The following is a 23,607-nucleotide window of genomic DNA, read 5'->3' as shown; positions in this document are numbered from 1 at the left end:
TCTTACTCATAATTGTTTCACCTAATACATTTAGTACAGCTTTTACTAAAATGAGAACTTGTAAATCCTATTAGATGTCATCTGACTTCAGATAAACAAGTCTAGAGACTCTGCTTTGGGTACATAGACACATTCTGGGCACAATTCTGAGTAACACTTTCCTAGTTTGTGTTATAATTTATTCTACCAGACTCTAAGCTACATGAGGTTGTGACATGCTACCTGTCCCATTAAGGAATGTGCTCCTTAACTCTGATACAGAAGTTAATGGGGAAATAAGAACAATCCTTCTTAAAGCATTATTTGGCTATTTTAATTAAAAATGCTATCATGGGACAGTTCCAGTCTATGGGACTTACTTTTTAATGGACCAAAGATAACTCTGAAAACTGCAATTATCTCAAAAACATAAAAATATAAAAATGAAATTAGATGATTTTCCCTAGAAATCACTCTAGTTGTGTGTGTGTGTGTGTGTGTGTGTGTGTGTGTGTGTACCATGATATACAAAGTGCATTATCAATCATTAAGAACAGGAGCAAGAAGGAGCAGAGCTCTCATCTGAATGATAAGAAATACTCTCTTATTATAAAACAATATGGCCCTAAAATATTTGTCTTTCAAAACCTTCAGCCGAAGATTATTCTATAAGAATGACAACCTGAAATGAAGCTATCCCTTTAAGATAATATTCTGGATAAACTGTTTTTGTAAATGAGGCCAATAATAATTTACTGCTTTTTCATTCTGATGAAATGACTTCAAGAATGAAATAGTATCGTAATGAAGTGGCTTGACTCAGCAACAGGATCTGCATTGGCTTTGTCTGCAGCATTCTTTTAAGATGAAGTGGTAATCCCAAGAGATAACATGTTTCTTTTCTAGGGAAAACCTCCAAGGTAAGGAAATCCTTGTGACTAGGGGACACGGAGCACAATAGAATGAATGTGCCCATTTGACAGTTGGGCCACTAAAAGGGAAGATTCTCAAGAGACTGTCTTCAAAGCTTCTTCCCGAGAACTAGCTTTCATGGTACCCCATGCAAGCTATCAAGAACGGAAAGCAAACCACACTCTTGCCCAGCTATGACCCCTGTGAACTCAGAGAGCAGACTGACACAGTGACCCCGCAGGTATAACAGTGGCATGCATACTTCTGTCGTGACCAACAACTCTAATTGAATCCAAAGCCCACTCAACAAGAGGAAAATCAGGCCTACTGTGGAATTACCTAGGCAAGTGAGGTTATAGAATTTGGCAGTGAATTGTCACCTTATAAACCTGCATGATCTCTAACTACATACTAAATATTTATCTTTATACACAGATAAGTATAGTTCTCAGCCCTCATCAAGAAAACATCTCTTTGCAACAGACTGAGCCTACTCTAGAAAACTACAACCAATCAAGATAGAACAAGGTATAGAATGGTGCCCAGTCTCAACTGATAGATCATCAACACAATTCTAACTCCCAAGGCTCAGGAACCATTACAGAAAAGCAGGCAAAAGGATTGTACAAGCAAGAGGACCAGGAAGTTCTCTGTAGAGTCTGTCTCCTACAAATGTCCAGAAGGCTATGCACCCACGAATAGTCTCAGTGACACAGTTGTCTACACAAGACCGAAACAATGACCAGCAATGGACATGTCAAGATGGAAAGGAAAAGCTACAACCATCTCTAGCTACAGGCTAACAGGTAATGCTGTGAGGAGAAATGTTCCTCTCTGGGAAAGGGCCTGCCAGTTACTTAGCCAATTCTAAGTAGGCTGCTCAGTCATGTGTGTGTGTGTGTGTGTGTGTGTGTGTGTGTGTGTGTGTGTGTTTATGTGTGTATGTGTGTGTGTATGTGTGTGTGTTTATGTGTGTATGTGTGTGTTTGTGTGTATGTGTGTGTGTGTGTGCATGTGAACTTCTGAGAAATTGTATTTATATATTTAGCAACACAACAAGTAAAGACAAGACAAATTAGATAACAAGAGGTGTATAAGGGAAGGTATAGAAGGAGAAGAAGAAAATTACGTAATTATATAGAAATGCAAAAATATTTTTAAAAGAAATCTATGAAAAGTATGGATGAATGTGGCTTTTGGTGTTTCTGAGAAAGCAGTATTTTAGAGAAAAGAGAAGCAGGAAATGAGGAGGAAGAAAACAAACACAGATGATGTTTCTACCTATGGAAGGTTTGAGGAAGAGTAAAAAATTAAACTCAGCAGATCAGAACAGTCAGTCAGTGTTTCTGATCATCCATTCCACCCACAGATACACAGTGTGGCAACCAAGCACCCCATATATGATACCGTGGTGTTCTTGCACAACAGTCACAGATCCTCGTGGAAGTTTTAAATGAAAGTTTTAGACCATCTCTTGATGACGTATAATAATGAATATGGTATAAATGCTAGAGCGATAATTGTTTCGTGTAGAGCAGAACAGGCACAAAGTCTGTACATGCTCAAGGCAAATTCAATTTCCCATTAAATACTTTTAATCTATTCTATACGGACAGAGAACGAAAGTTCCAGCATGATTTGGAGTAAACAAGAATAATTTATTCTGTGTTATCTGGTTTTCTGATTGAAGTTAATTTCCTTAAATACAACAAATCTTTATAAAATAGGGGGAATTTTTGGGCAATTTTTCCTAATCTATTTCTCACTCCCATCTCTTAATGAGACTAAGCAAACAGAGTACAACAGTTCTAATGACTCATTATATCCGTTACATTGTAGCAATGAAATATAGTCACTGTGAGAAGATATCAAAACTACAACAGTTCCATCTAGGGACCCGCTGCCCTCAAAGGTTCTGTTTTCTGTTCCCGTCATCATCAAATCACTTCTTGCTACCAACACAAAACTGACATACATGCTTCCTCTACACTGATCTTCCTAATTCTGAAAAACAACTGATTTTTCGGGCTGTGGCTTGGTGGTATTGAAAGAGTTAAAATTTCAAGTTGGCCCCACTGACCCTGCCTTGAGGACAAGTATGCTTCAAGGCTAAGAACACAATAAGTATCTGTAAATGGTGAAGTATCACTACAGCCATAAAACAGATCCACCCATGGGGAAAATCATAAGCAAAAAGACAGGTTTAAAGTTGCAGTGTGAGACTGGCTTCCAGTGAAGACTGTGTGCTCATGTCTGAGAAACAGCAACAACTCACTGGGAGGGTAGGCTTACAGTGTTTTAAGAATACTCCAGGGCTGGAGAGATGGTCAGTGGTTAAGAACACTCACTGCTTCTCCAGAGGTAGCAGTGAGTGCCACACGGTGGCTCACAACCATCTGTAATGGGATCCGATGCCCTCTTCTGGTGTGTCTGAAGACAGCTACAGCATACTCATATAAATAAAGTAAGTAAATATTTTTTAAAAAAGAATACTCTAAACAAACCAATATCCAAAATGTTGTGGAGGCACTGGAATATGAAACCTTGTAGCGCTTATTTTTGGCCAAACTGAAAATAGAGTCTGCCTGAGAATCCCTAAGACTCCATTACAGAATACTTAATGATTACTACCACCCCCACCCAACTTTTCCTTTGGGTGAAGAAAACATCTCTGTCCTCTTTAAGCAGCATCTGTTCTGTCATACTGCTCTAACAGATTTCTTTGGGGGGGGGATTAAATAACTACAACATGATTTGTAGACTTTCAGCTACTTCAAGGATTCATCCTCATTAACATCACGATGTTCATGAGGTCTGAACTAGACAAAAGGCATCACATTATCTTATCCACGATGATCTCAGGATGAAAGCAGCAGCCTGCTTCCAGACTTCTGTGGGGGGAAGGCAGAAACAGAAACATGCCTTTCATCACACAACTCAGCTTGATTTGCCACACTGAAAAAAAGGCAGCGAGACTCTGTATTCTGAGCCATCACCTCTGATGCTCACTTTGATGCTCTTTAAAAGCTCACTAACACAGCCTCTCTGTTCAAAGGCTGTCCGCCTTACACTAGCGCAAGCTTCGAAAGCCCATTCCTCCATGGATACGGTTGCTACCAGGTTTACATGACCTTCTCTTCCAGAGCTCACCTACTCCAGGCAGCAATCTATGCTTTTTATAGCGACACTTAAACACCACCCATCAGTTCCTATTTTCAACTACATACTCCGGATATAACTCAGATCAAGCAGTTCTGAGAACTGGCTTCTGGCTTTTCATTTATAAAAAGTTTAGACCTGCCTCAGACTGAGGCCCCCTTTTTCCTCTCCTTCAGTCTCCTGGGCATGATCCTTTGAAATCACTGCTATAAAAAGAGCAAGTTTCTTACATTTAGCTCTGAACATTTTCTGGCTTTATTATTTTGCATGCTTCTTTATCTAAACCAGTAGCATAAGAGGAAAACAAATTTAAGAACTATGATTTGAGTTTACAAGAACAAAACCAGTGTTAAGAACACTCCCATCGCTGACACTGAATGAATCCCTCAAGATCGCCTACCATTTTCCGACTTTCTGCCAAGCCACATTCTGCTTTAAAAACATCATGTGAGAACATTGAACACAAAAGGAAAACTGAGTTTATACTTCTGGTGCAGTAATTAAAGGGGGGGAGGAAGAGGCAGGGCAGCAGATACTACATGCTCAATGGGCCCACATGAAAACCACAACAGCTACAGGCACATGACAGATGCTTTATTTATTGTCGCACAAAGAAGTAAAATGAATATTAAGACCCCTCCCCAAAGATTCCATCACTGGTGACATCATTAGCAACTCTCAAACACATTCAGAAAGTCCAGGACTCCCACCCTATCAGGAAACCTTGTGCCTGACAGAAGGACACACATCTTAATCCCTCTGTTCACTCTAAGGGGTGGGTACCACAGCCACATGCTATACACAGAAGCTGAGCAGTCATATGGCCTGCTCCAGGTACAATATCCTGCTCTCCAGATTCTACATCGCTTATCTCAAACTCTGCCATAAAGCATTCTGATGCATCCTGATGTCAGATCATTGAGAAGACAGAGTTCTACTTTTCCTAATTCTTTCCAACTTCATTTGGTTAGAACAGAGTAAGAAGGGCCTGGGGGAATCTAAGCAAACAGTCCAGCAACAGAAGCCCAAGCAAGAGGCTCAAACGTAAACTTCTCCTTGTTCATCTCTTACCACTGCTGACACTGGTCCAAGCCAGTGCTTCTCGCTGGACAGCCGGTCTGCGCTGCCCCTTTCATGCCGTGCTTCCTCAGAGGTTTCCAGCCATATTTTGAAGAGTGGGAGGTTAATATTATCCATATTTTAAGTCCTCAAAATAATGCCCACTGCATTTTTGTTTTAAAGACTGAATTTACTTCTGCATAACTCACAAATATCTAAACACACATTTGTCTTCATAAAAATTAAAGTCAGAAAAGCAGGGTTTAGTGAACCCTACATGTTTAGATCCTAAGTTACCCAAGTGTAACATGAGCTAATGACTTCATTGTTTTTAATATTGCTAGTTATAGCTGAGCTATGCTGCATGATATTCAATATCACGAAAGAATCATAGAAACCAGTGACATTTCACTAGGACGATTTTAATATGATTCCTAAACTAACTGAATAGACAGAGATGACCCCTTTTTTCTTTTAGTGAGCCTGATCATTACTTTTTCAGGCCGGGAGTTGGGAGAAATAATGGATTTCTTGTACTTTTATATAGTCCCATCCAATGTAAACATTTATAAAAGGATAATATAGCATCTCAGGTATCAAGGTCAATAAAATATGGCCTCATTCCTATTCTGTGATTATCAAGGAGTCAAATACAAAGGAGGAAGGGTCAACACACTGAGTGTGACTGTAAAGAAAAGGACCCCATGCTGCTTGTGGCCAACCTTCTGGTAGGAACCAGGGAAGGGAAGGTGACTGCCACTGCCATGTTTTCAGATTTCCCTGTGCTGAGGGCAGCAGATTGGAGGCCCAGGTGGAGATTTGGAAGTAAGCTAGTCTGGCTGCCCTCTTGTCCTACAGCTTTCTGTTGACATGAACTTTTAACTTATAAAATGTTATCTCTAACTTTTCAAGACTATTTCTGAGTTGTTTTTGTTTATCCTTACTTACATTCATAATTGAATAAGAAGCTAATGAGTATAAACCTGTATTAAACAATTCTGAGTTCCCTAATTATGTTTCTTTCTTGCCCAATAAAATGCATTCATCTTTGTCTAAGATTCATTTCTCTTTCTTGACCTCTGAGTCTGTTTAAGGTCTGCAACTTTCTGACAAAATTTTCCATCGTTCTTTAATTGTATTTTCTCCTTAAGAATACCAAATAAGAAATTACATCAAAAACAAAGTATGTATCTGCAAAGCCTCCAGCCAGCAAAGGAACAGATATAGGAAGCCTCTGCGGATTTGGAAGCTTCTTCTAAAGGGACCTGGCCTAGACTCTGTCCTTGGAGAGAGCAAGAGCAACAAATGCATTTAATTAATAAATTTAGTAAGAATCTACTCAAATAAATCTATAATAATTTAAATTCAGTGTTACCTTTCCTTAAGGAAATAAAGCATTTGAGCCACCCTAAGTCAAACATCTAGACTGTAGGAGTTAGAAAATGAAGCCAATATTTGGAATGAAAAGTAAGTCTTCTACCTGTACTTTAACATCTCATCTCACACACACATGCTTTGGAGAAGTTAAATGACCTCCTACTGCAGACTGGCTTCCTGCATCTAACTTTCTTCACTTTGGATTATGATTGCCATAACTTTTACTCCAAATAACTTATGGAAAAATGTTTATTTGCAAGAACACTCGAATTCCTTGTCAGGCTAATTAAGAAACAGCTGGAAATAAAATGACATCTATCCTGCCAACAAAGTAGAAGGAAAAACAGAGCAAGATTTTATACACTGTCTGAACGTAACAGAGGTAGTGTTATTTCCCTTACATACATATACTGCATATAAGACTTTCTTAATCTTGTCCGTTCAGATAGAAAACAAGACTGTGTACTTCCATGTCATTCTAAGAGAACTGTTCATATGAAGAAGGTTCGCTTGTTGCTCAGCACTTTGTGATCTCTGAGGCCAGGTCTACATTTGTTTTCAGAATCTCAGAATCTGAGCTCTGCACCACTTGGGGAACACACACTGGAACTTTAAACAAGTGTTGTCAACTGTGAAACCACACAAAATCAGATATAGGTACAGATGCTGCTCTGGTCCAAAAAAATTTAAATAAGAATAAATCTAAATGTAACTTCTGACACCAAGAGATTTATAAACAACTAAGGCCAATTTGAAACAACAAAAAACTCAGTTCAATAAAGTTCAATCAAAACATTTCTGATCATTAATAATGTTGTGAAAAGATGACATCCTGGGTTTTGACACCAATGTTGGGAAAAGGATGAAAGGAGTTGGGGGGATATGGCCCATGGAGGTGCAGCAAGGCCTGTGGGCAAGGGAGATGTGTCTGGGGGATCCATGCTGGAAATCCCTTCCCCTGAGGGACCAGCCACAGGATGGTATAGTACAGAACAGAGTTTATTCGGGTCATGGGGGAGTTAAGAGGGTAGTAGAGGCAGAGAGAGAGAGAGAGAGAGGGGGGGGGGGAGGAGAGAGAGAGAGAGAAGAGGTGTAGAGCCTGGCCATAGGCACATGAAGAGAGAGGAGGAAAGGTAAGGGGAAGAGAAGGGGCAAGGGTGGGAGAGCAAGAGAGCAAGAAAGAAAGAGGAGGGGGCAAGGAGACCCTTTTATAGTGTCAGGTAACTGTGGCGAAGCGTACCTGGCTATTGCCAGGTAACTGAGGGGTGGGGTTTACAGAATCCCAACAAATACAGTAAGTTATACTTCTACAAAATTAGATTCAAAGTTCCATGTTCACTCACACCACATTTGTTAAAGTCTCACAATGTCACCAACGCCTGTAATTCCCAGATAGAGAACACAGTTACTCAGACACCTGGGAGAAAATAACAGGCATCTTTGTGTTTACTTGTATAGCATTCATGTAACTAAAATTATCTCCCCAATAAAAAAAACAAAAGAAAGGAAACGGCATATCAAAGAATCTTAACAAGGTGAAAGAGGGGAGGAGGAAAGAAAAGAGGAAGAGAAGAAGAGCAGCATCTGTGCCTATATCTGATTTTGTGTGGTTGCACAGTTCACAACACTTCTTTAAAGTTCCAATGTGGGTTATTTATTTAGAATAAATAAAGACACACTGCTGTGAAAGAAAACCTTTCCTAAACTAAAACTGATAGTAAACCACACTCTTATCCAACTAAAACAAAGACATTGTCATGCTGGGTGAATGACAAAGGAAATCCACATTTCCTGTGATAGTAGCCTCAATGAATGCCACTATAATTTCCAGTCACTGGCCCAATTATTAGGTTACACAAATAAGAAGAGGTCACTCCAAAATCATCTGAATCACATACATACCAGTAACACTACATGCACCAAGCAAGATGCATTCAGATAACAATAACATTTTTTTACAAAGATGCCCTGCTTTAGAGGGACATCAAAGGGTGGAAGTACTTGGAAGAGACTAGAGAGAAGGGGAAAGTGTAATTATATCTTAATTTTAAAAATACTGTTAAACAGTACATCAAAACTACTTTCCTTCTTGTGTTTTTCACCATGTAAGTTCTAAAATCACTTGAATTAAGTCCATGTGTTCTCAAGACTAATAGTACAAAATTTAAAACCTTCAGGTTTGCAAACTGTAGGAGAAGTCACCCCTTCCTTTTACATTGCACAGGACTGCTGATGTAGCACGGCTGTGCAGCCCCCGCATAGCATGCAGCATAAAGACACTAAAAGTTACATAAAATTAATGAAAGGCACCTCTCTCCACAGCACATTTCCATCTCCCAGCATGATCCAAATGTGCTTCTCATTCTTAGGCAATCTTCCAAAGTGAATGACTCCAAACGAAAGCGTTTGTACCACGTTTTAAAGGAAACATTAGGACTGAAGAGATCTGTAAAGCTCACACTCTCACATTTCCTTTATCCCACTTCCAAAATACTCATATTCCACAGCCACTATCTACAAACGTCAAAGTTCATTTTGTCTCTGGAAAATAGTCTGAAGAAAGCCTGATGAACGTCACCAACAGTGAAGACAACTGCAAATAATTCCCTCACCGCACAATCGCCTGAGATCTGATCTCAGATTCGATCTGTTCCCGAGGCAGATGAGTGTCCCTATGGCTGAGAATGAACAATATCACACATGCTTCCAGAAGCCAACAAACGCTTGCCTCTAAAACATCTATGCCCTGTGACGAAAACCGCTCACGAACCAGTAGAATCAGCACCAAGCATTTCTCTTTGTTTTCTGTGAATTACTTACTGTGATACAGATTGTCAGAAATTATTAACTTAGAAACCTTTGTTATCAGGACCACCAAAACCAAAGCTCAATAGAAATATCACTAATAAGAAGCAAAACAAAAAGCTTACAAACATATGCAATCACTAACTTCAACTGGCAGTAAACAAGAACGGAAGCATGTCTAAAAACCAATATGCCTCTGCTTACTTTTAGAAGATCCTTGGAGAAATCTTCACCTTCATTGACTCCTTGGAGATTTGTAATGAACTCCTGGCAGGTCATCTTCTTTCCAATATTCTGGAACACAGAAAATATCAGAACATATTACAGAATTAAGATCAATTCTTTAAGATGAAGCTGGACAGAGTTAGTAACTAATTTGGTTTGTAACACATGATGCATGTATGTGCATGCGTGTGTCACTCAATAAAAATTTTAGCATGAGAAAGTAAAGTCAATGGTTTATTATTCCTTTTAAATCATCATACTGTGTACATTGCAAAGTTATGGGAAACCTTTATTTTAACCCAGACAAAACTGCAAAATGCTGCTGCCTTCATACAGGTGATACACAGTACAGTTTAAACTTAGAGCATGGTTGCAAATGCCACTTCTGAGCTGAATTAAACTTCTTATTTCCTTATACTTTGACAAGTAGAGTTAAAGGAGCTCAGATTTATTCATTCTGAAGCTAATATATTATCTAAACTACCAGTAGAGGAAATGACTCTGGAGTAAGACAAGCAGGAATTCATGGTTACAATAGCAGGAAGAGCTAGAATGTTAACACTACTTGAACCAGCTTCCTGAACTACAGCTCACACAGCAGGCTGAGCAGAACCAAATAATGGCTAGATACATGGTGGCTGTGTTTATAATGAGCCTCTAAGCCTAAGGAAAGGAGACTCTTGACAACACAAAAAAGGACATCTGCCCCTTCCATCTGAAGAGAGGTATCACCTTCCGACTTCAAATGAAATAAGCAAACCTCACTATGGCTCCAAGGTTGCTTCATCTTTCAAACCTGATCACTTGAGACATCTTAGAAAGATGCAGAAAACCAAAAGTGCTCTGTCCCATACAGAGGAGGAACAAAGACCACAGAATGTGGGTCACAGGGATGCTACATCTCTGGCAATGTACAGGGCAAATGGACAAAGGGTACAGCAGTACTCATGTGTCTGTACGGTATGAGTTCCAAGGCTATTTTATTGGTTCATAAATGGTAGGTGCAATTTGAACCATAATAGCTTCATTAGTCAAGCCGCATGGTCCCAAAGATAAAGGGTACAAGTTCTCCACTGCTAGTTCTACACCTGAAAAATCATCTGATGAAAGCACGAGGAATGTTATCAACAATGAAGACAACTGAAAATAATTCCCTCTCTGCACAATCGCCTGAGATCCGCTGTTTCCCGAGGCAGATGAGTGTGATTGAGAATGCACCATCTCACTATCGGGCACGCTGCCAGAAGCCGACACTCACGAACTATAGCCATCTCTCTTCATTTAGAACACACCACTTTTCTTCAGTGAGTGCTCGCTCCTCAGTGTTCTCCACTCTAGACTCACCCCACCCAGGGTATCTAAATATTTAGAGTAAAAGTGCTAAATTGTTGTATCAAAACTCTTGCCTCTTCCATCAGCAAGTAGGCACAAATTTCATATGAAAACCTGGATATAGAGATTGACACTGAGAAAAAGCCTTGCCAATCAAATTATTAAGGTTATTTCCAATGAATAAAGCCTTACTTCCTGAAGGTTTGGTGGTTTGTTTTTTTTTTTTTTTTCATTTAAGGCACTGAAAGAAAATTTAATATTAAAATATGCTTTGCAAAAGTATAATGAAAATGAAAAAAAACCTCAATTTTCATAATCCTTTCTAAGTCAACCAAGATTCTTTAAGATATGAGACCACATTTCAACACGATTTACAAAGGTCCACTATGTTCTAAGGACATAAGAAAAATAAATAATCACAGAGCAAATATGTGATTTAAAATGATTTTAAAACAAATGGTTAAAGATTGAATTCAATCAATAGCCACAAAAAACAGTGGTGAAAATTCTTATAACTAAGAAATTCATATTTTTATAATTTTTACTGGATATTCACTATATTTCCATTTCAAATGTTATCCCTTTTCCCCACTCTCTTCTATCCCCTCCAATCTCCCCTTGCTTCCATGAAGACACTCCCACTCTGAACCACCCATTCCAAAATCAGTGTCTTGGCATTACTCAATCTTGGGAAAATGAGCCTTCACTGGACAAAAGGCCTCCCTCCCACTGGTGGCAGAAAATGCTATCCTCTGCTGCATATGCAACTGGAGCCATGGGTCTCTCCATGTGTACACATTGATTGGTGTTTTAGTCCCTGGGAGCTCTGGGGGTTTGGTTGGTTGATAATGTTATTCTTCCAATGGGGCTCTTTCAGTCCTTTCTCTAGCTCCTTCATTGGAACTGCCATGCTCAGTCCTATGGTTAACTGCAAGCATCCTTATCTGTATTAGTAAGGCACTGGCAGAGCCTCTTTGGAGGCATCTATATCAGGCTACTGCCAGTAAGCATGTCTTGGCATCAGCAATAGTGACTGGGATTGGTGGCTGCATATGGGATGGATCCACAGATGAGAAGTCCCTGAATGATCTTTTCCTTCAATCCCTGCTCCTCTATTTGTACCTCTATTTCCTCCCATGAATATTTTGTTCTGTCTCAGATGACTCTAGGCTGTATCAACCTGTTAAAGTTGATACACAGGAGTTGGAAAATTAGACACTGATTCTGAAGGACATTCTACTACAAAGAAAAGATTACCCAACACCATTGAACATTGCAGATAAATCTCTTGTAAGTCAGCCTACGGTTCAAATTTTACTGTTATCTAACTGCAAGGAACTGCCAGAGCCACCCCAAATTTTAGCAAGCATTGGACTGATTAGTAGGTAGTCTGGTGGTGTCAAGCATCTTGAAGCTGCTGTCTGACAAAGTTCCAGTGTTTAGACAACCTGGACTGACCGTTTTGTGCCCCTGGTGAAATTTGCTACATACCATGTGCTTATGTGTGTGTTTCTCACTGTCAAAGGCCTCTCTCTAAAGGCTAGCGCGGGGATGACAGAAAGCTGATGCCAACAAGAATGAAATTAATCAAAGTTCCCTGGGAAAAAACAATTACACAGAAAACTGAGAAAGAACTTATTCCTTAAATAAATATTTAGATCATTAATGAATTCTACTAGTAAATAGGATAGAGAATTTGAGAAAAATCATTAAAGATGAAAATCTTAGGGAAGTTCTAGAAGCTGACAAGCTGTAATTGAATCCCTAGGTTTTATCTTCAGCCTCAGAAATAAGGGACTAGGTAAAGGGGAAGAGATTTTGATACAATTAATGACACATCTTTGTACCTTCCTGAAGGCAAAAGGAAGCAGTTTTAGGAATCCAGATGTTCTTCTATTCTTACAGAATTGTAATAAAGATTGGAATAGTACTGAAACAAGGGTTCCTGACAGAGTCACAGAGGAAAGCATTCTGGCTAAGTGAACTGCCTGCCTTCCTGAGCAGACTTGTCAGACAAGAACTTTTCTGATATTAAAAAGCAAACAAACAAAGAATAGACAGCCTTTGTGCGAGCAAAGGGCTGCACAATAGCTTAAGAATGCAAGAAGAGTAGTGCTCCTACGGCAAATATAAAAGGTCTAGAGGAAGAAAAGAAAGTATGAACTACGGGTCAGAAAGGTTGATGTAACAGATAGTAGGAAATAACTTTTCATCTATTAGTTCTGTGCCAAATTGAAACAGGATAAAATTCAAATAGGGTCATCCAGTCCTGGATTTCTGTAAGCACAAGGCTTTAAGACACCAGTGTTAAGGAGGAAGATACCGAGTTAGAAGGAAGCTGTTCCATGATAATGCTCAGTTTTAGCTCTCACAGAATTGCTGTTTGCTTGCTGTGCTCCTCTTCCCATACTTAGGTAATCAAGAAAGGCTTTACAAAGAAATGTATTCTCAAATGCTGTGTAATCAATAAGTAATTGATCTGTTTCTCTGAAGAAATGATTTTGTGTATAAATGATGCTTGTGAGAGATGCAGGTTGTCGGGTAGGTCAAGTCATACAGAGATGTGCTTCCTGTGCTTCCTCTCATCCCCCCCTGCTGCTCTTGCACTGTGGCCTCAGCCTGTCCCTGAGGTCATCAACAAATAGGCAAAGTCCTGCCCCAGCAACCCCTCAAATGGTCACGGTATACTGATCTTTTCATGTCGCTGGGATGATGTTTTGATTTTTCTTTAATATAGATTATTCACAAAGGATATTAATATTCTTGTGATATCTTTGTATGTTTTGATATCTATCAGGTTAATAGTGTTGTCACAGAAGAATCTGAGAGCTGTCCCTGTCCCATTTCTTTACGTCTGTGACACATTATAATGAGCCATACAATAAGCTCTTCCTTATAGAGATCTTTCATCACTACATCAATGTGCTAACAGTCTATTCACACTTTATACATCTTCCAGAGTTTCCGTATATTTTATTTTACGTAAAATATCTAATGATGTACAGCTATTGATAGTATTTACTTAGCCTCCCCTTTATTTCTACAAACTCAATCAATAATGATGTCTTCTCCTTCCTACTGCACATTTTATGGTGTGAAAATGTCACTAATATGGGACTGCAGAAGTGGCTCCGCAGTGGAGAACACTGATTATTCTTCCAGAAGACCTTGATTCACATCCCAGCGCCCACAGGGCGGTTACAAGTGTCTGTAACTCCAAAGCCATGAGATTTCACACCCTCACATAGATACAATAAGACAAAATGCCAATTACATTCAATAAGAATAAATCACTAGTGTTTTTAAAGATCAGATACAATGCCACTGATGCCACAGGAGAATGAACCACCGACATGAGTCCGCTAGTTCGTATGGTCCGAGCCTGTATTCCTGCCATGTTATTTCCCGTTCCTTTCACTGGTTTTCATGTGTCATTTGTTCCTAAATGCTTAGATGGCTGCTCTGGCCCTACCCGTCCTTGCTGAATGGCCCATACAACAAATCTGCCATACAGCACTTCTACAGCTAGATCTTCAAAGAGCTTTTAACATGTTATTTTCATCTCAAATAACGTCTCCCTTTCCTTTGTGAATTTCTTCTTTGAACCGTTGTTTATTTAGGAGTGTACTGCTCAATATCCACAGACTTCCTTCAGCCCTTTGTTATCTCACCCCATTTTATAAAGAATATACTTCGTATAGTTTCATTCTTTCTGTATTTATCCACTTGTCTTCTGTCCTGTTAATTCCTGTTTTTTACGTTTGCCCCTTGTTTTACAGGATGGCACATACAGATACAGCCTTGAAAGAAATACATAGGAGGCCTCAAAGGCGATCAAGAGTGGAGGCCCCTGTGCTTTGTGGGGCTTGGACAGTCAACCTACTTGGTACATGTCCATCTTTACCAGTCTTTCCACCCCTTCCCTCTCTTCTCTCCCTCTCCCTTCCTCCTCCTTCTCCTCCTCCTCCTCCTCCTTCTCTCTCTCTCTCTCTTTCTCTCTCTCTCTCTCTGAGTGTGTGTGTGTGTGTCTGTGTGTGTGTGTGTGTGTGTGTGTGTGTGTGTGTGTGTGAGAGAGAGAGAGAGAGAGAGAGAGAGAGAGAGAGAAAGCTTGTGTAAAGTAGAGCCTAAGTAGACTCATTCAGGAAAAGAGAAGACAGACTCCCAAGAGTGACAGAGAAGGAAATATCTTCTAGGACATCTTTTTATTACCATCATGGCTGATTAAATCACTGCCATTAGAGAGAACTTAACACTGAGCCTTATTCTGCCCTACAAGCACAGTAGGTACATATGTAATGGAAGATGAAAATCCCAACCTCTTAATCAAAGGCACATTGTCTTGGAAGCACTGCCATCCCCATTCTCTGACTACTTAGTAAGCCACTATGGGTTATTTATAAATAAAAAATATTATTACCTAGAGAAAAACAAGGGATTAAGAGCTCTCTATCAGAATCTCCTCTCAGTCAGAAAACAGCAGGTTTTAGGAGGTCTGTATGAAGAGCTAGAGGGTGAAGAGCCAAAGAACAAGAGGCTTTACGAGGCCCTTCTTAATACTGTGCCTACAAAAGTTCTAGTCCATGTGCCACGGGGTGGGGGGGGGGGTCAAAAACTGTTATATTACAACATCCCAGGTGCCTATATTAATTCAAAATGTTACATCTCGCTGATTTGTTTATTTTTATAAAAATGTCCTACTGTAGAAAAAGAACTCTCCTTGAAAGCCTACTCTGCAGTAGATGCCTTCGTCCCTACTATCTGGAAAGAATATTCTCTTACCATGTATTGGACACACTATTTTTTCTACATCCTATATTAAAAGCTAAAGTTTAAAGAGTTAAAGTAGTTTAACAACCGTGGCTCTCTCCTCCCTATAACTACAGTCATTAGTTTGTTTAGTAATGTTTTCTGACCAATTTTCTGATATTTAAGGAAATCTCAATTTATCATCTGGCCACTGAGCTAAATGACCAGAGACTCAGAAATCACAAGAACAACGAGTCTGTCGATGGATCTAAGTCATGCTGATACATGATTTGCTGTTTTAAGAGATTTATTTACTTACTCACATCCCTATGGAAGTTTGCCCTCTCTCCTCCTCCTAGTCCTCCTCCACAGCTTCCCTCACCACCGAATCCATCCCTCCTCTTTTTCTCTTCAGAAAAGGAGAGGCCTCTCATGGATATAGCAACCAGCCTTGGAATATCAAGTTGTAGGAAAATGAGGCATAGCTTCTCCTACTGAGGCTAGATGAGGAAGTCCAGTAGGAAGAAAGGGTACCAACAGCAGGCAACAGCGTCAGAGACAGCCCCTGTTCCTGTTGTCAGGAGTCCCACATGAAGACCAAGCTATTACACATGTGTACCAACTGTTACACATGTGTACAGGGCCTACGCTGGAGCCATGCACACTCTGTGCTTGGTACTTCAAACGCTTGAGACCTGATGGGCCCAGGTGGGTTAACTCTGTAGGACTTTGTGTTGTCCTTTCTTCCCTCTGGCTCCTAGAATCCTTCTACAGGCTTCCTCAAGCTCCTCTCAATGTTTGGCTATGGCTCTCTGCATCTGTTTCCGGAGATGACAGTTATGCTTGGCTCCTACCTGCAAGTATAACAGAATATCATTACAAGGTGGGCTCCCTCTCATGACATGGGGCTGAGACACGATTTTAATGCTCCAGCAGGGAGTTTACTCCCTAGCTTCTGCTGGACTTCCTAGCTGTGGAGCATCTTAAGTTTGGGCAGAAGTTGCAAGCCTAGATACTCTCAGGTTTGGCTTCTTTGGGCATGGTAAGTTCTTCTAAGTCAAAACATGACCAGAAACATACCAGAATTACCAAAGCTTCATGTGTATTCCATAGGCTCAAGTTTCCCTTTTACATATTTTAAAATCTTATTTTTCATAACTTGTCACCCTCTGAAGCAATAACAATATTCAACAGCTGCCACCAAGTAAGTGAAGAGCCAGGGCAAAGAAGGGCAAATCCCAGTGAGCCGCTAGACAAATCACTGACAATCTTCTGGAAATGAGGCTTGGGATCACTCCAGTTTCTGCACCCGCAGACATTTGTCTTCTGTTCATAGCTACAGTGATTTGTAAGGCAGTTGGTTTTGATGGTTGCTTCTCAAAGAGCTGAAGAGAAGGATGGAACATGTTAACTAAAAGCAAAGTGCAATGTCTGTGTTGACATTATGTTTCTATCTGTTTTCACTTGAATACACTCTAGACTTCTACAAGTCTGGGGTTGATCTCAGGAGTTCTGAAAGTGGAGACTATCTCCATCAGTGTTACCAATGTTATAGCAGAGCAGGTTTCCCAGAGTCCTTGCTTTGCCATTCAGGAGATATTGTTGTATTTTCAGCATTTTTTGAGAAGACTTGTGAATGAAATCTTTAAAAACTATCGGATAAGTATGGTAACCTAAGCTTGTAATCCCACCATGTAAGAGGAACACACCAGAAGATCAGGAGTTCAAAGCCATCCTCAGCCATACAGGTGGTTCCTAGCTATCAAGTGTTTGGGACAAGATATCCTCTCTCAAAGAACAATAGAAATCGCTGTATCAAGAATCCTTCCTCAGTACACAGAATTTCTACTATAAATGGATCAGCCATCATTCTAGGAACCATTGGCATGGTTTGTAACACTTAGAAACAATAGTAAAGTCTTTGGAGTCTTTGGTTTAAAAAAAAAATCATGCTTCATTTAAATCCACTTTTATTTTGATTATTCATTTAGTAGCACCTCTGGTATAATTTCAGTGATGACTATACCCTTTCCACAGTGGTAATATAGATATCCATTGAACATACCTATGAACTGTGAAACTGCAAATGGGAACGACACAAGATATCCTCAAGTTCTTCAGCATCAGACTCAACTAAGCTTCAATGGAAAAAACATTTATAATACTACTAAGATTAGCACTATGATCAAGAGAACAGCTGATCTTAAGAGAATGATATGAGAAGATATGTGCAGAAAATGTAAATGCTATTATTTCTACAGGGACTGGAGACATCACTACTTATATAAAAAATGTAGCATACTCGGGAAGTAGAGGACTACACTCAATCCCCTGCTGTGTGGAGCGTTGGCTATGCCTTGCATTACACAGTATAGAAGCATAGTGCACACTGCATATAGACTCTGCTTACCAACAGAGAAAACAGCTAAGTAACACATATGGTGTTCTTTGTATCAAAGATGCCCAACTGCCTCTAGGAAACCCAGTGAACTGAAATTTGTTATCACAGCTCTTTGCTGTCTTTCTCTGGCTTACTGGTAATCCTTCTAAGAATGGTTTAGAGGTAAAAATGAAAATGTAAGTCGGGACATTTTAATTCTTACTTGCATGCTTACTGAACATTTTCCATTCTATAAGCCTTCATAATATTTTAATGAAAACTAAACATAAAGTGTCTTTCATCAAGAAAACTTATTTATGATAAAGTCACATGAATTTTAAAATATCACTCAAACAAATACTATCCATTGGGTAAAGTTGCCTCTAGTTACTGACTGGATCCTAAGGATTGTTAGGTATAAAAAAGATGCTCCTAAATTATGATATTCTATGATCTATTCATTCTCTTCCCAAGTTGATGTAACACTCTTAAGAAGGGTAGGCCTCTCTGAAACAAGGGTTGGCCAACAACCTGAGTTCCTTTTCATGAGGTCAGTACAGAATAAAAATTTTAAAGGCTTCCTGACTCCTTTAGACACAGAGATGAATTTCTTCACAAATCTGCAAGGACAATATAGATGACTCCCTTAGAAATAAGAAAAACTTTGATCCAAACCTAGAAAGTAAAAGTATGCAAACAGGAAATAGCACAATTATAAAGAATTTTGTTTGAAACTCTCAAATATTATACAGGTCAAAAATCTTAAATGTTTAAATGGTCCAGGTGCAATATTTAAGAAAAAGAATATTAATGAGAAAACAATCAAACCTTCTTATTAAAGGTTCACCGAATTGAAGACTATAATTATCTTATCACTTTAAAATATATTTCTTTTAAAAACTATGTGTGTGTGTCTGAGCCTGCATGCATGCACACACACGTGCATGTGTGATTTTATGTCATTGGTGTGATTGGTGGGAATCAGAAGAAGGCAGTGAATTACCTGGAGCTGGAGTGTCTTAGTTAAGGTCCTATTGCTATGATTAAGCACCATGACCAAAAGCAAGTTGAAGAGAAAATGTTTTGATGTTGTTATTTTGGTTTTGTTTGTTTGGTTGGTTGGTTGGTTGGTTTTTGTTTGGTTATTTGGGTTCTTTGGTTGGTTGATTTTTCATTGTTCATCATTAAGGGAAGTTTGTGCTGCTTTCTGGTTTGCTCTGTATGGTTTGTTAATTCTCATCCTGCTTTCTTATAGACCCAGAACCCAAAGATGCCACCACCCACAATGGGATGAACCCTCCCCTATCACTAACTGAAAATACTCTATAGGCTTGTTTGCAGCCTGACCTTATGAAGGCATTTTCATAAATTAGGTTCCCTCATTCCAGACCTGACTCTAGTTTGTGTTATGTTTACACCAAACTAGCCAGCACATGGAGTTATATAGGTGGTTGTGACCTGTCCATTGTAAGGATTGGGAACTGAATTCCCAACAGAAGAACAGGAAGTGCTTTTACCAGCTGAGCTATTACTGTTCCAGCACCTAAAATAGATTTCTTTTAATAGAAGAACCTTTTCTCTAGGTATCTTTTAAAGATGCACTAATTATTTTAGTAGAATTCTTTAGATAATTTATTTTCCAAATAAATCAATTTAAATGTACCAGTGCTCATTCAAACGATAAGAATAAATTCTAAATTTCACATAATTATGTTGAAGGAAGGTACACCCAAACTGTAGGTAATTATAAATGAGACTTTTTTTAAAGTTTATGTATTTATGTATCTATTGCTGTATGTATGTACGTATGTATGTATGTATGTATGTATGTATGTATGTATCTGTCTGTCTGTCTATATGTCCATCTGCCTATTTATTTGTTTGGGGGAGGGGAGTAAAGAGAGACAGAGACAGAGACATAGACAAAAACTAGATCTTGTCCTAGAGTTAAAGATAGTTGTGAGCTACCATATAGGTGCTGGGACTTTGCCCTTAGGTTTTCTGTAAGAACAAATGTTTTTAAACAAAGAGCTTTCTCTCAAGCCTTAAAAAAATGTTAAACAGACAAACTGTATAAATTTCTATAAAGAATCAGACAGCTAATATTTCAGGCTTTGCAGACCATATGTTCCCAATAACAACAACTCAACATTATCATTACTACATAAAGATTTTTAAAAGTAGGTGTGGGTATATTCCAATAAAACTTCTCAAACACACACACACACACACACACACACACACACACACACACACACACACGATGAATTTATGCCTGTGATAACTATTTTTCCCACCTGTGGCCTAATATGAGTTAGCATTGAAATAGAAGAAAAATCCTAAAAGATTTAATTGCAACTTGAGATTTTCTCTTAGTTAATAGATTTCCCACCACTCCATTAGAAAAGCAGCTCCAAACTGTTGTGCTATAATGCATGAAAATGGAGGAAAAGGAGACTTGTGTTCACAAAGCTAACCCAAGCTCTAAGTAAGCAATCAAATGAAACAGAGAAAAAACTTAGCAAAAAGCCATACTGCTCCTGACAAAAAAAATATGGAACCGTCTATTAAGTCTAATCTAGGAGTCTCTGACCTACAGGGACCAGTAGAGCTAGAACCCTCAATAAACTATCCACGGGAAAGTGGACCCCAGAATAGTTTCCAAGTTGAAGAATTATGTAGAGTGGCCATGAAATTAGGTTTAGTGGGGTTAAGAGCTGCAACTTTGTGAAAAATGCTTTCGGAGAAACTAGCAGCCCTCATTGTCTATGGGTACAACCCAGCTTCACAAATCTTGAGCTATTAGAGCACAGCCAGCATTCCCGCCCACACAATTCCACCTCCTCCGGCATGTTACAATAAATGATGCAAAAGTATACGACTGACTTGGTAATTCAGCTAGGCAGCACTGCTAGAAGGCTCTGGGTTTGCTCTTGTTCTCTTTGTCTCTCTGTCATGGAAGTGGAACTGTATCATGCTGCCCTCAGGTGTCCATCTTTTTAGATGCACCAGTGGAGGGCAAAGTAAAATCTAACATTAAGGATACATTCGATCTTGGTGGGATTTTGTGCACTGAATGTGGTCAGATGACATTATACAGTACGTGAGTTTTGACCACTAGAGTTCTTGACCCAGGTTTTAATAAGCTGGGACCTGCTTTGTTCTAATACTAAGAGTATGCATGGCTTCACTCCTCACAAGTGCTCCCTAAAGAATTTTGACATATTGCAACAGATTAAAGCAAAAAAAAAAAAAAAAAAAAAAAAAAAAAAAAATCTAGCTATCCCCCATGAGTTCAAACAGTAAAAGGACTCACAAAAATGTGAATGCTATTTCCACAAAATTTTCTCAGATCATAAAGTACAATTCATGTTATAAAAATTATCATTTTCATTTAGTGGGCTTCAGTGATCAAATAATTACTTTAAAGTTTCATTTTATTCAACCCATAATGTAAAATATAGTAAAACACAGCAAAAACACAAACAAATGGGGGGGGGGTCTGCTTGGTCTTCAAAATTTTTAAAAGTCTAAATATACTCTAAACTAGATAAATACCCAAAGTATAGATTCTATCATCATATAATTAGAACACTAATGATTTTTTTCTTAATGTTGAGGAAATCAGATATATTAAACTCTGTGAAAACAAAGATTTAATTTTCTTTTTAATTTGGCTGTCATGGGAGTAAATAAATTGAGGCATGGAGAAAGGAGACCTACCCAGCTTTCAATCAAGTCCTTCATTCTTACTGTCCTCTCTGAGGGAGGGGTGGGGGAGGGGGAAAGGTGGGAGGAAAGGAAGGAAGGAATGAGAGAGGGATGGATGAATAAAGATAGCATAAAATGAGGTTCATCTGTCTTTCTCATTGCACAACTGTAAAAACTCACAAAGGAAAGTAATGATTAAGTAATGCATTAGATGGATCCTCTAAGATGACTAAATATGCCTACTGACTCCAGAGATAACCACTGTGACATATTTCATTCATGTTCCCTGTTCTCAAACAGGGAAAACAAACATAAATAAATGGAGGTAAAGAAGCAGATAGAAGAAGGGAAAAGTTTCATTTGGAGAGTTCACAGAATTGAATGAAATTTACTAGTGCATAATTAAACTCACCTACTTACAGGCTGATTTCATTAAAACTTACACAGTGGCCAATATGATAGTGAGTGGCACCGAATTCTAAAGGTCATCCTAAAATTAAAAAATTCCAAACCATGACATTTTTCTGTAGAAGCGTTTCTCAGCTGAAGGCTGGATTCTCAGTCTAGTCCACATACACTCTTTCTGGCAATAGCCTGATATTCTGGAAACATATAATGGTGAAAACAACTCAGCTAGAAACTCGACACTTAGATCCAAGCACAGTGGGCTTCGGTGGCCTTTCCACGCTGTGAGAAGTTCCACATGATGAAGTCTGGTAACTCATTATGGCTGCGAACTCTCATCCTTGAGTCAGTTCTGTGGGTCATGGCCTCCCATAGAGGTCTCATATCAAATGTTTATGAAGTAGCAACAAAATAAGGCTCTGCTTGGGAGGTAACGCCAAGACAAGGCTGTATGAAAGGGTTGCAGCGTTAGGGAGGTTGAGAAGCACTGCCGTGAGGGAGAAGAGACCACATGGAAAAGGCTGACTTAGCGGAAATGGCACTCGCAGATGACAACCTTTATCGAACCTGTAACATGGGGTAGATCCACAGCAGAGGACACCAAACTACCTGGCAGCACAGAGAGGAACACAGAGGGAAGCTTGGAGGAAGCAGGGTAGGCAACGGACTTCTTATGATAATAGCCACAGATACAGAAACGTCCGTGCACACTAAGTACAGAGGCTTTACCATCTTTAAGGATGGCTGTTAAAATCTTTGCATGTAGCTCTGCTGGGAAGTGGAGAATTGTTTTTTATGAGCGCCTCTCAAGCACTGGTGGGTGACACACCCCCATGCACATACATATGAGCAGTATTAATTGTACTTGGAAGGCTGTCAACAGCATAAAAGGAAGACAAAGTTGGGAGGGGGGCATGTGGCCAGGATACAGGGAAAGTTGGAGGTAAGAAACTGGGTATGGATATGATCATAATTTCATTGTATACATGTGTCAGTTTTCAAGAATGAAGAGAAACAACAACAATAAAAGGAAATAAAACCTACTAATCTTTTAACTGAAAGCTTTATAACCTTCTTCCAGTACTGCAAATAAACCAAATAATTAGCTACCATTTAAGTTCCTGCAAAGTCCATCAAAGGGTTTATTTTACTGGCTGCAAAAGAAACTGCTGTGAAGGAGCTCTTCCTATATTTTAAGATTAATCTGTTACAAAATGTACACTTAATTCTTTCATTTCCAACCAGTGTAGTACATTTCTTAGGTCCTGCTCTGTGTTTAATTCTTATCTCAATAGCAAACACAAGTGAGATTATGCCTCCTGTTAACCTGTGACCACAAGGAGAACACTCAGTAAGCCAAGGACAAGGGCTCTGTATGGAAAACAAGGAAGGCGGAGACGCTACCTCTTCTACTACAGCACTTGCTGAGTGCATCCGACCAATGCTGGGGGAACTGAGATGCACTGGAAAATGTTGCTGAAAATCACAGTAACAAAATTAAATAGTAAATTTCTGTC

The 23,607-nt window shown here is 39.2% G+C and overlaps 1 protein-coding gene across 4 annotated transcripts in view; it reads right to left on the bottom strand.

Moving 5' to 3' along the window:
• The window catches only part of PSD3 (pleckstrin and Sec7 domain containing 3), a gene marked incomplete at its 5' end in the record, with an annotated part of 409,927 nt that overhangs the window by 163,460 nt on the left and 222,860 nt on the right, over positions 1–23,607 (bottom strand). For all 4 annotated transcript variants that reach the window (XM_080929045.1, XM_080929046.1, XM_080929047.1 and 1 more), the window contains one exon: positions 9,496–9,585. In XM_080929045.1, the coding sequence (XP_080785171.1) occupies positions 9,496–9,585 (90 nt within the window). The remainder of the gene's footprint in view (positions 1–9,495; positions 9,586–23,607) is intronic.

Source organism: Micromys minutus (assembly GCF_963924665.1).
Source record: "Micromys minutus genome assembly, chromosome: 14".
Taxonomy (NCBI): Eukaryota; Metazoa; Chordata; class Mammalia; order Rodentia; family Muridae; genus Micromys; species Micromys minutus.
The sequence above is the reverse complement of the archived record's forward strand: the minus strand, read 5'-3'. Positions and strand labels throughout refer to the sequence as shown.